This window comes from Oryzias latipes, chromosome 21 (genome assembly GCF_002234675.1).
Source record: "Oryzias latipes chromosome 21, ASM223467v1".
Classification (NCBI taxonomy): Eukaryota; Metazoa; Chordata; class Actinopteri; order Beloniformes; family Adrianichthyidae; genus Oryzias; species Oryzias latipes.
The window spans coordinates 733,501-746,681 of NC_019879.2; the positions used below are offsets into that span (position 1 = coordinate 733,501).

The 13,181-nt window shown below is 45.0% G+C and overlaps 1 protein-coding gene across 2 annotated transcripts in view; it reads left to right on the forward strand.

The window, feature by feature from the left end:
• The window catches only part of rif1 (replication timing regulatory factor 1), a 30,450-nt gene extending 21,040 nt beyond the window's left edge, over positions 1 to 9,410 (forward strand). The window contains exons 29-36 of one of the 2 annotated variants that reach the window (XM_023950615.1): positions 64 to 955; positions 1,946 to 3,570; positions 3,648 to 3,776; positions 3,856 to 3,942; positions 7,751 to 7,866; positions 7,946 to 8,096; positions 8,168 to 8,291; positions 8,817 to 9,380. In XM_023950615.1, coding sequence (XP_023806383.1) covers positions 64 to 955; positions 1,946 to 3,570; positions 3,648 to 3,776; positions 3,856 to 3,942; positions 7,751 to 7,866; positions 7,946 to 8,096; positions 8,168 to 8,291; positions 8,817 to 9,076 — 3,384 coding nt within the window. In that variant the 3' untranslated portion in view covers positions 9,077 to 9,380. Of the gene's footprint in view, positions 1 to 63; positions 956 to 1,846; positions 3,571 to 3,647; positions 3,777 to 3,855; positions 3,943 to 7,750; positions 7,867 to 7,945; positions 8,097 to 8,167; positions 8,292 to 8,816 lie in introns of both variants that reach the window. The other variant, XM_023950614.1, reaches the window with a different exon arrangement.
• Positions 9,411 to 13,181: the final 3,771 nt, after the last annotated feature.

Genomic DNA, 13,181 nt, shown 5'->3' on the forward strand with positions numbered 1-13,181 from the left:
TGTCGACTCCACTTTGCAGATGTCTGCCACCACATTTTGTAAATTTTGTCGGTTTCATTTTAGATTCCTCCCAAAAATGAAGAAAGCAAAGAAGTTCTAATGAAGGAGCTCCAAGAGCATGACAGAACTGCTACAACAGAGACGACTGAAAGTCCTCAGGAGATCATCCAGGACTCTGATGTTTCTGTGGTAATTGACAAGAAGAGTGATGAGGCGACAGAAAATGTGGAGTCTAAGAATGACACGAGTCCCAACACCTCCTCGTCTTCAGATTTGGTGTTGGGGACTCCGCAGAAACTCAACAGTCGACGTCAGTCATTTATCACTCTGGAGAAGTACAGTGATGGAAAACCTGCCAGTCCCAGCAATGGCTCGTCATTTACTGGTCCTCAGGTAGCCTGCAATAGTCACAAGGTTTTCTCTGAAGCTTCCCATGTATCCACATGTCTGGAATCACAGGATTCTCACCCGACTGTGAAACTAAGTCCACCAGACCCCGAATCCCCCCGTAGACCTAAGGATTGTAGGGCCAAAACGGAGCCTGTGCGGCTGATTGAAAGACTGCCGGAAGACCCCGGCGAGGATGCCAGTGTTATTCCCGACATGCAGACTGAAATGGAGAGTGGAGATTTGATTCCAAAAGAAACCAATACAGAGGAAGAACCGGTGCCAGATGATTTATCGACCCAGACATCCCCAGAGGAACCTAGAAGGTCTGGACGTCAGAGAATGAGGCCCCAGATTCCTGGAGAGGATCCAGAGGAACGAGAGGCAAAGTTCACAAATTCCAAACGCAGGTGTTCTGGAGAAGAAACCAAAAGCGTGCCACCAGAGGCCAAGCAAAGCAGACCAAACACAAGAGCCAAACTGGCTGCTGAGGACAGCAGGAAGGGAGATGGGCTTCGGACCAAATCTAGAAGATACTCTTCAGAGTTGAGCCAAAGCACCCCCAAGGGTAAGATGAATAACATCACTTTTTTTTCTAACTTGTCCTGTCCAACAGCAAACAGGAGAGCTGAAGGCTTCTCGTGTTGGAAAGATTTTACTGTTACAATAGGGGTTTAAGGATCCTCAGACACACAAGGTGTATATTTGAATAAACCCCTTTTTGGATTTGAGGCTAAACTTTATTTATATTGATTATGTTTTTATACATTTTTGTTGGACCAGATGGAATAAAGGAGAGAAGAGAGTGGGATGATAGAAATTGGCATAAGGGTCCAAGAAGGGGAGAAAAAGTGGTTAAGAAATCTGGAGGATGATTACAGGGGGGGGGGGGGTAGAATCACAAAGCAAAAGATGCAGGAGGATAATCACCATTACTGTCAGGTTTAGAAGTTAGTCAGAAGGAGTGGGGCCTGTCTACACACAAACTAACACATGTAAAGCCCCCAAAGCTTCTTGCGGCGCATGCGCTAGTTATGAAGCTTTTATGAATAATTAAGTGCACTAGTAGTGTTATGCTTCTTGCCAAGCTGGGATGTGTAACATTTTTTTGTTGACAAGGATGTCTAGGTTGTTCCAGATGGGTGTCAGTTTGCACGGTAAAAGTGAGGCGTTTGACACTTTGAGAAATTCCCATCAGGCTGTAAAAGTGTCGTTTATATTAATACTTTGGAAGCAGTCCTGTTTTTTAACTGTTTGGCTGATAAATGGTAGATCTGACAGGTTGATCTTTCCCCATAGCGCCTTTTCCAGGTCCATCCATGAGTTTTTTTAACCATTTGAAAAAGTATAATAATCTATTGTCAAGAAAGTAGTTGTGGAAGTTGGGTAATTCTAAGCCTCCACAGGATTTTGGCATTTTTAGACTAATTCTTACTGGTTTTTGTTGATGTTTTCTTAGGAAAACCAGACCGCAAAAAGAAAAGGATCAGTGAGCCCAAGTGGAGCCAAACTGAGAATAACTCTCAATCAAAAAATGTCTCACTTCTCTCCAATCCAGAAGCTGAAATGAGTGAGGGAAGTCCTGACCAAACAAAACTAAATGATGGAGGAAATCTGCCTGCAATGGACTCGCCGACTACAACTGCTGCTCCTCAGGACACTGGGCCACAGGTGATGAAACCGGAAGAAAAGGATGCAAAATTACAGCCTGCTGAGACATTGGAGGTGAAAGCGTCTTCATCTGACATTGCTGACCATTCCCAAGAAGAGGAGGGCTCTAAGATTTGTTCACCACCAAAAGACCCCCAGAATGAAATGGCACACCAGACACAGAGTGAGAACATGATCAAAGGAATGGAAGGTTCTGAGGACATCCTCAGTCAGGACAACTCTCCAGTCACACCTTCATCTTCTGATAGTCAGCCGGTCACACCTTCATCTTCTGATAGTCAGCCAAAACCTGAAAGGAAATCCAAAAGAAATGAAGTATTGTCTGACACAGAAAGGTCTCAAGATAAAGGTCAAAATATGGAGTCTGTTGGACCATGGAGAAGGTCTCAGACAGTCTCAGTCAGGGACGTAGAGGCTGAAACCAAAGGTGGCCGAAAAAGAAGAAAAAAAAATCAGGAAGATCCTTTAAAATGTAGTCCTAAATCTACCGCAGAAAGTTCTCCATCTTTAGATCTTTCTGGAACAGAGTTTTCTCAGGAGGGTGGCAGAGATTTGAGAAGATCGTCCCTAAAAACAGGTGTCACTTTGGAGTCCCTAAAATCTGCCACCTCTGAGACTCAGAATAAGTCACCAGTCCCCAAAAAGAGAGGGAGGAAACCTCGAGGGTCTCCGTCTCGTACCATAGAATGCAAGGAGGGCAGTGGTGATGTAGAAATGACCCAGAGTCTAGAAGGAAGAACACAAGTCGCGGAGGCACCAGAAGGCCAAGATCCACAGGAACTTCATAGAGAGGAAGAGTCTTCAACACGGACGGAGACTTCTGAGGTTTTACATTCAGCTGCTGGTGATGAGAGGAAAGAGGGCGGCATGGTGCAGAGCTCTGAGCCTGAAGACCAGAACACACTGGAGTCTGCTGGGCTTGCTACTCATCTGATCCAGGACCCATGCATATGTGCTGCTGATAGTGTGGTGCCCCCCCAAGAGACAGGGGAGAAGCTGAATGTCTCAGAGTCATCACAGATGGAAAAGGAAGTGTCGGAAGGCAGCGAGGCGCACCCAGAAAAAACATCAATGGAGTCAAACGCAGATCCCCAAGATCCTTCGACTGCCCCAAACGAGGAGGGGGTTCAGGGGGAGCATTCACAGGAGCCACTGGCCCCTGTCAGTCAGTGTGGTGGGGAGTCTGTCTCAGCTGCTGGAGCAGGAACAGAAAATGGAGTCGCACCGGTGAAGGACATTAATGAAGACGGGAATACACCAAAGGAGGATGCAGAGGCTACACAAGCCTGTGTCTCTAAACAGACAGAATTAGTTTTACTTGACCCCACCTGGGTAGGTCAGGAGTCCCCAATGAGGCCCAAGGACAAAGTGACAGGGCCTGACATTGGCCAAAGTCCCAGTGATAGTAATACCAGAGGTACCTGGTCTCCGTCTGCCTCACCCTCCACCAGTATCCTTAAAAAAGCCCAGAAAAGACCTTTGGAGGTAGAGATGAGTTCACCTCTTGTGAAGGTAAGTGTTAAATGTTCCTTCAGTCCCTCACTTCTGAACCTTGTGGTGGTAACCATCCACGCTTTGTCACTTTGCAGTCCAGGCGAGTGTCTTTTGCTAATCCAATCCAGCAACAGGAGACCGCTGACGATATTGATCGCCGCAGTCTGGCTGTTGGCACCAACTCCCCCAGAAGGTCCAAAAGCAACACCATCCCACAGCCAAAGGTAAGGTCCATCTAAGTGTGTGTGGGGGGGACTTAGCTGTCCTGAAGTCAGACAAACTCTGAGTGTCTTCTGGTTCCAGCTTGTGACAACTCCAACAAAAGGCTTACAGGTGCGGAGTCCCAGAAATCTGCACAGTCCAGGGTACAAGAGCTCCAAGAAGTGTCTGGTATGTTCCATCTTCTGTGGGGCTAACAGCAAAGACTTTTGTTTGAGGCACACTCACACCAGATAACCTGTACAGTTCCCAAGTTAGTTTGAGCAGAGGTGGATGGATGTGTCGCGTGTTGATTCTCCGTAGTTCTGAAGTCACTTCCATAGCCGTTTCTGTACTATGTAAACCAAACTGTAAAGAACGTAATGCAAAATATCGAATTAGGCTGTAAAAAAAAACGGCTTCATTGATGTACTGCATTTTAAAAGATGTACTAGATCAGGGGTCGGGAACCTATGGCTCGCGAGCCATATATGGCTCTTTTGATGGTCACATGTGGCTCGCAGACAAATCTTTAATTATAATTTTTTTTTTCATTAGACCAGTCCTTCTCGGGCGCGATGCGATGGCAGAGGCGCGCAGTAGTAGCCGTGCTTGGAGAACAAAATCTACGCCAGCGCTATCAGTTACTATTATCTAATATTTCACAGAGTTTGTACCAGCCTGAAACCTGTGAATTGCCGTGCCCAAAACTGCGCACTCCCGTCTCTGAGAAAGAGCGCGCAGTTGCGGGGACGGGATGTGTGAGGAAGAAAGCCGGGGGGGGGGGGGGGGGGGGGGGGGGGGGGGGGGCGGGCGGCAGCAGGTGAATCGCGCTGGGATTGTAAAAACGTAAAACCCGCTGCCCGTCACTCACTGCAGCGTGTGAGTGTGTGTTTGGCTCCCCGTCTGCATGTGATCAGTCTTTGTCACATCTACAGAACATTGATACTAACCTAAAATCACGTTTAAAGTCTCAACGCCTGCATGAAGCAGAAACTCACCACGTATCAACCAGACTAGACCATCAGCTAAACTACCACCAGAAATAATCATCATTTATTAGCAACAGCATAACGATGTTATTAAAAAGAATCCACAGACTTATTGTACTTTAAAAATGTTGAATTTACATCAAATGCACACATTCACTTGTATATTTAGTTTTAAACATATTGTCGCGGACTGAGTTTAACTTGGCTGTTGGGCCGAGTTAAAAGTTCTGGAGTTCATTGAACGCGTCAAGCAGAGATCTGATTGGCCCTCAGTTCTGTCGCTCAGCCTGTTGTTAGGTAATTTGGGCCAATGGGGTTCAGCTATGGGCCGAATAAGGGAAATGGGAGGGCTGCAGCGGGAGCAGGGGAATATAAAATTGGGAGACGCGCTCTCGTCTCGGCGGGAGAGATTCAGGAGTTGCTGAATTAATTGTTCGGCGTTTGTTGTGGTCTGCAGTAACCAGAATTAAGAACCTTAAAAGAGGTTAAGTCTCCGTGCCTCAGTGTGGGAAAGGGACGCTACATTATTGTATGGCTCTTTCGAAATTACATTTAAAAATATGTGGCGTTTATGGCTCTCTCGGACAAAAAGGTTCCCGACCCCTGTACTAGATTATAAGGCATCTTAAGCAAAAAAGATTAAAAATTAGATATGTCTAAGTTAATGAAATTCTTTTAATAACTCAAATGCTGTCCCGGATGAGTGGAAGTGGGATGAAAATAGATTTTTTTTTTGTACAAACACTTTTCTATTCATTCCTTGTTCTCAAATTCATCTTCAGTGATGAGTGATTTCAGAATGAACACGCCTTCTTGTCGTTATCTGAGCCAGTCTGGTTGCTGCTCTGCTGTTCCGCGATGATTCTGGCCTTCAAAGCTCATCCAGCATCGCCTCCCAGTCTCGTGGAATGTGTTCGCCCTTTCATTTATCCCTTCCACGCAGATCCCAATGTAACTTTGAACGGCCTACTGACTCCAGTATCAAGCGGTATCTAACTAAAGTTAATTCATCTGGAATGATGGCAAGCTCCAAATGAGTTTTCTACACCTTTAAAGTGAGATGTGCGCTCATAGCAGTGATGAAAGTCTTCCGGGAATTCCCGGAAATCCGGGTTTTTGAGCAAACCGAACGTACTTTCCGGGAAATAAAGACCTGATCTTTACGGACAAATCGCTTTCCGGATGAAAAAATGGTCTGAAATCGGCGAATTTTAGCTTTATTTTCTATATTTCTCCGCGGATCGCTTCCTCTATGGTCGCGGCCATCTCTCGTCTTCCCGGCCTAATTGACCAATGACGGGACGTTTTAGTTGCTTTCGGATGCGTCGACGGGTCTGATTGGCTCTGTCTGCACCACGTGGTCAGCGTGACTTGCTTCCCTAGAGACCAAAACTGGCTGACCCACGCTAAACTTTCACAAACAAATCTGAAGAGTTTTCGATCAAATTTGTGTTAAAATAATGGCAGGCATCGTCATTATTGAGCGTGGTCACGACCTCAGTTGTGAGAAGACGATAAAAAACAAATTGAAGTGGTCTTGGCTGGAAGAAAAATATTTTTAAGGTAGTGTAGGTCAAATACTTTTTTGTGTAAAATAATCTCAAAACCAAATTCAGAAATAATTTCAGTTTTAGTTTTGAGTTTCAGTTTTTATTTTGAATACATTTCTCTATCTAATTTATTTGTATTTCCTAATTACCATGATTTAGTTCAGTATAGTTGACATTAATTATAAGTATTTGATGGTTTGGACCCGCACTCCCTTAAAAAATAATGTTTACAATATTTAATTTAGTTTGTATGTTTGTTTTGATATTTCCCAGATTACTTAGTATTGGTGTTAAAGAATTGATGTATTATGTTATAGAATTATAGTTTAAAGCAGATCCCATATTTTGATGTAATTATAGTTTGAGAAAACAGTGCAAGTGAATGTTGTACATCAGTCATTTCTAAAGCAGAAATAATGTATAAATAACTGAGGTATTTTCATAGAATATCATAGTTACTGGTGTTCTTTTAGCCATTTGGGGCTTTGATGTTACTATATTTTAGCAATTGTATCTTTTGCAGATTTTAGGAAAAGCTTAGATTGTAGGATTGTTATACTTTGAGCAATGATCCAAATTCTTTTTTAGGACCAGGAAGTCCTTAATGTTAAGTCAAACTAGGGGTTTGAATGACAAATGATGATGCTCCAATTAGTCTTAGTTTCTTGATTAAGAAGTGAATAACGAGCTGCCAGAATGCACCAGAATGCATCTAAGACTATGTATTTTTCAAAAATTTCTCTCTGCGCCGCCATATCGCTCAAAGAAAAGTTCAGGGATTTTTTCCTTGCCTGACTTTCATCACTGCATAGTCACAGATCAAAAGGGGGGTGGAGATCTGTGTCCTCTCTCGCCACTCGCGTTCTCCCTGTCCAACCAGCTGTTGAGTTAGCCTTGATGGGTGATGCCAGCCGGAAACATTTCTTTTGGCAATGTCTTCTTGAAATGACCATGGGTGGTAGTTTCTGACCATTTGTTCAGCAGTGAAGGATGACTTCTCAACAATTAAATCGCTAAAAATATCCCAAGACGTCAAGGTTTGTTTTTTTTACGTCAACTTAAACATGAAGCAAGCAGTTTTTTCATCGACTAAATCCTTTCAATGAGACGAGCTGCTGAAATGAGGAAATCTTCCTGCTGTTTAGTACAGTGACAGGTCTCTGCTCCTGACGTCTACAGCGGTGGAGCTGAATGTTTACGGCAGCTTGGACCACATCAGCATCAGAACATTTGATTGGAGTTTCTCTTTGCTCTTAGCATACTGAGGAGAGCTCACACCTTCTAAACTTGGAGACGCTTTTGCAAAAGGCTGATGGTGAAAGCAGATCAAAAGTCCTGCAGCCGACAATTCTTTGCTAAAAGCTTCACTTTAAGACTCCACAAGACATTAGCGTCTACAGTCTTCATACCTGTTTGTACCACATCTGTAGGAGAACTGTCTCCCGCTGACTTTTCCAGATTTCGGAAATGAGTCAGGAACCTGGAGCTGTGTCCAAAGACTGCATCTATCCCGCCCTGGTCGGCTGCTCTGCTCCCGTGGAGGCGGTGCTGTCCCAGATATCCTCCACCATGTGGTGAGAGTTTTCTGTTCCTCACAGAGATCCTCAGGCAGTGTTTTTTGTGACTCAATGCTGTTGTTGACTTTGGCCTCAGGTTTCGAGGGTTCGGACAGCTTGTTCGCGCAAGAAACATCAGAACTGTCGGTGACCTCAGCGCTCTGACACCTGGCGAGATTAAGACCCTGCCTATTCGTTCCCCGAAGATGTCAAATGTCAAGAAGGCCCTTAAGATCTTTGAGCAACAGGTGAGCACAAAGTCCACACAAAGAAGGCCCTGCTGCAGTGAGGAGGTTTAACCTGAGCTGTGGCTCCACAGCGGAGAGGACGGGGAGGAGTCGAGCTGAAGAGCTTTGATGAAACTGAGATGATGACCTCTGAGCTGGAGGAGCCAAGCGCCCCTCATGACCCAGACGAAGAGGAGAAGACCTCTGGACAGCTTGGTGTGTAAATGGAAACAGCAGAGATTATGATGTTGCTGCTTTTTTTGAGGGGTGGGGCCTTGTTTAGTCCTCAAACCCACCTAAGCTTCAGGTTTCAGAAAGTGTAAGGCTGTTTCTTTATTTGAGGTGAGCAGGATAAGCTTTCAAAACAAACTGCTGTTATTCCTCTGAAGGCATCACCTTCATCTCTGCACCCGTATACTTCCTCCTCGAGTGTTCTTCGTCTTTTTTTAGTAGACAGAGGTGAGCAAGCGTCAACCCTCTGGTCGCTGATGTCCCTCTGCTATCCAAGTCTAAGCTTCATGGTGGTTATGGTGATGCAGAGCTTCGGCATCACCGCAATTGAGGACAGAAAGGCAGATCCCCCCCCCCCCGCTTCTGCTTTGTGTCTTTGAGTAGTTGTAGGGTTGAGCTGCTGTTCAATGTCTAAAGGGCAGATTTCTTCTCCCAGTGGCTCTGAAGGGACAGAAGTTGTGGAGTACAGGCGTTCTGCTCGGTGTGACCTTTGTTTCCTGGTGTCTGCAGCCGCAGAGCCGCTGGACCAGCTGCTGTCCTCAGACGTTCCCCCTGAGCTGGACACCATGGCGCTGGAGGGGAACCGAAGTCCTGCACAGGGGCTGCATCCTAGCGGGTTGTTGGGGGAGCTGGAGGCCCTGAGCTCCAGGATGACGCCGATGGAGCTGAGTAGCCTCTCGCCGCAGCAGCTGGTGGACATTCACGCCCACCTGGGAGGCATGATGAGCCGCATGGTGGCGGAGATGCAGACCCGCCTCCAAAAACTGTGATGCTGCTGTGCCGAGGGAGCAGGAGTGGGGTTTTAGTGTTTTTTGAACACTGGCTTTGTTCAGTGTTGAGCTTTTGGACAGATCATCTTCTCTCCAGTGTTTGTCCACAAACATTTTTAGCATTTTCTTACCGTCATCCATGAAGACGCCGCTCCATCCAGCTTTTAGTTCTGCTGTTGTGTATATATATATATTTTGTTTTTTCTAGTTTCTTAGCTTTTAACTCATTTTACTCCATAATTTTTATCTCAATAAATAGTTTACTTGTGGATTTTAAATGCTAAAATAAAAGGGGGAGCTAATGGACAGTTTTTCTCCTCCAACTAAAGTGTCATTGAAGTTTCCTCAATACTTCCAATCCTCTTCTGGATATTCTGGTCAATGGTGTCAAAGGCTGCACTGAGGTCTAACAGGACCAGAATAGAAAGTAGTCCCTTTTCTGAGGCCAATAACAAGTCATTAGAGACTCTAATTAGTGCAGTTTCCGTACTGTGGTGAGGTCTAAACCCCGACTGAAAGTCTTCAAAGTGGCTGTTGTCCTGTAGGTGGCAGTAAAGCTGCTTAACTACAACTCTTTCTAGGATTTTAGAAATAAAGGGCAGGTTTGATATCGGTCTATAGTTGGCCAAGATGCTAGGATCCAAACTGGGCTTTTTCAGAAGAGGTTTAACAACTGCATATTTAAAAGACTGTGGCACGTAACCCGTTTCCAGAGAGGCATTTATCATTGTTAATATGGGATCATTAATTAGGGGAAAAGTTTCTTTAAAAAGTCTAGTGGGAATTGGGTCTAACAGACACGTTGAGGATTTGGAGGACGTAATAATTGATGTTATTTCCGTCTGATCCACAGCAGTGAAGCAGTCTAATGTTACAGAGGTTTCTATGGATGCCTCCATTTCTACCGCTTCAGCCTGTTCTGGGCTGATAGTAGGAATAACTTGATTTAACTTATGTCTAATATTTGAGATTTTACTATGGAAAAATGTAAGAAAATCATCAGAGCTGAGAGAAACAGGAACATGTGGTTCTACTGAGCTCTGACTGCGAGTTAATTTAGCTATAGTGCTAAAAAGAAATCTTAGATTATTTCCATTTTCTGACATTAGGATTGAATAGTACTGGCTTCTAGCTTTATCCAGAGCCTTTTTATAATGTAACCTATCCTAGGCACTTTAATGTTGGGAGTTGGGTCATCTAGACCCACTAGACCAGGGTGGGCAACCCGCGGCTCTTTAGCGCTGCCCTAGTGGCTCCCTGGAGAATTTTCAAAAATGTTTGAAAATGTAAAAAGATGGGTGAGAGAAATATGTTTTGTTTTGTTATTTCTGTCGGAGGAAAAACATGACACAAACATTCTTAACGCCCAGCAGATACGTCATTTGTCGCGGGAAATTCGGGAGCCACGTTGTCAACAAGTTGAGCCGACAGTCAACTGACTGCACTAGAGGACTGTCCGTGTCCCAAACACCGCTCGACTCTGAACAGTCTCAGAGAGGATGAGGCAGAAAGAGAAGTTGAGAGCGCAGTCTCCTTTTCGGCATAACAAGCCCATTTATTTTGAACACATACCACATTGAACATTGCACAGGGATCGTCAACCTCTCCCCCTCCCACACTCATGGTGCAACATAAAGAAACAACATAACAGGAAGAATAAACTAAGGTGGAACAACAAAACTGCCATATGAAAAGAAACGTGGGCAAACAGAAACGCTCCTGCTGAGCCCTAATTATATCAGAAGACCGCATCCCACAATCCCTTGCTGCTAACAGACCTAAAATGCACATGACTGCCACTACAATGTTAAATTTCAACATTTCTGTCAACGAAGGTTTGCGTCATAGCCTGTGACACACGTTTCTACCAGCAGGGCAGCGGACCGCTAGGCAGGTGGCTGATGTAAACCGCCGTCAGTTCCGTGAATTGCTTGATGGAAGTTGAAAGCGAATATTCTGATCTCCTGCTACACAACACAGTCTGATGGCTGTCCAGGGGTGACGTTTTGTGTCGCTTTGTCGTCTGTTTCGAACACGTGAAAACATTCCTGAAAAGCAAAGACCTGAAGTTGAACTACCCGCAACTGGATGATACTGAGTGCCTCGAAAAACTGCACTTTTTGGTGGATATGACATTGACAAGCCAGCTAAACGAGCTGAATGAAAGTCTCCAGGCGCCACAAATGCTTCAAGCTGTTCTGTCATTCGAGGGCAAGCTGACTGTCTTTGCCAGAGATGCGTTTTACCCTTGCACTGACTTGCTTGCCATTTGCACAGAAATCCAATTCAACTGTATTCATTTGATTTTATATACTTTACCTTTTCAAAAGGCTGCTGTTTTCTTTTTTATAAACCCAGGCTGCATCCTATTGCACTCTGTTTAGTTCCCAGAGAAGGGCAAGTCACACACATTCCATTTTGTTTTTTGTTCGAATCCTCAAAATAAAAATGACATCAAAAATAGGATTTCTTTATTACATTTCTTTAATTTTATCAAAGCAATGAAACATAATTCATTGATATTGTAATGAAGTTAAACTTCAACAACAGAGCAGTCACATTTTGGGTTGCCGACCCCTGCACTAGACAGAGCTCTGAACCTTTTTTCTTCAATGATTTGTGATCTTCACTGGTGTCCATGGATTACATGAAATCTTTCCACCTTTATCCACCTTTGTCATGGTAGGGAGAACACACGTTGCACCAGCACTAACCCTAAGGGAAGCTCAGAGGAGCGTTTTCCACTGCTGCTCTGCGCCCGGGTCTCGTCTCTGGGTTGTCAGGTTGACAGACTAAGGCTAGCAGAAATGTTTCTAGAAAGAAGAGCGGCACCGTCCCGAGTAGGATGGACGCCATCTCTCCGCATGAGACCGGGTTTACCCTAAAACGCGCTCCAATTATCAGCAAAACCAACGCCGTTTTCTGGGTACCATCTAGAAAGCCAGCGGTTAAATGATGAAAAGCGGCTGTACTTTTCATCCCTAAGTTCAGCAGGGGACCGGAGAAAAATGACAGTGTCGGACATCGTCTTAACCAGATTACACACCGAAGCTACATTTAACTTAAGAACCTCTGATTTTCTCCGTCGGGCATCATTACCGCCTGCGTGAATCATGACTCGACGGAACCTAGACTTACTTTGAGCTAACATCCTAAGGTTCCCCTCGATGTCACTGTGGCAGGATTAATCGGCTCAGGTGTGGCTCGGAGAATAATTACGAGCGATGGCCTCTTGGGGCAAAAGCCTTAAGCTGTCACTGGCAGGATGTGCAGCATTTGGCCACTGGGACCGCCCACTTCCATTTGTATACATCCGGTTTAGCCTCACAGCGCCAGATACTCGCGGCCAAAGGGTGAGCTCTTGTAGCTCTGCGGATAGCGCGGCTTAGCGCTTTTTCTACCAGGTGCTGAACAGAGCCTTGGGACTTTCTAAAGCTCCCAAGAGTGAAACAGCTGCTGTTTCTTATACGCTGTTATAGGTGGCGTGTATACTGATTTTATCAGAACCTTATATTGATCCTGTGTGGAAAAGAATCCAGTTTGGACCTTGAGGAGGGTTTGGCTGGAGTGCTCGCCGACGGAAATTCTCTAGGGAGGTGATCGGGACATTTTGGGGCCTGGACTCCCCTCACCTACCCCAAAGCTAAGACCAAAGCATTTACGCCACTCTAGCCTGGCCTCTAACACAAGTCTAACACAAGACTACACATAACACACCTACCCTTATCTACAATAAAGGAGGCAGGATCCTAACTAAACATATGGCACATGGGGCAGGAGAGAGGGGGAAAGGCAGGAGTGATAGCCATGCTAAAAAAGTGCAAAGCTAGGGCTAGCGGTGTTTAGCTAAAGAGAAGTAGTTTATTTAGCAAACTTAGAAATAGGCGGACAGCAAGCGGTTAACACAGTAGTGTATTCGCTACTAAAAGGTGCTAGATGTGAATATTAGCCCAAATAACACCTATATTAAGCAAAAGTGGTCAGACTAATGTCAATCACAACCAGCACTGGATTACGCTCACCCGGAAATTACGTCACAGGAACAGCAGTGAACATGGGTTAGGGTTATTTGGTGAGGTAATCAATTAATAACAGATACGATTGA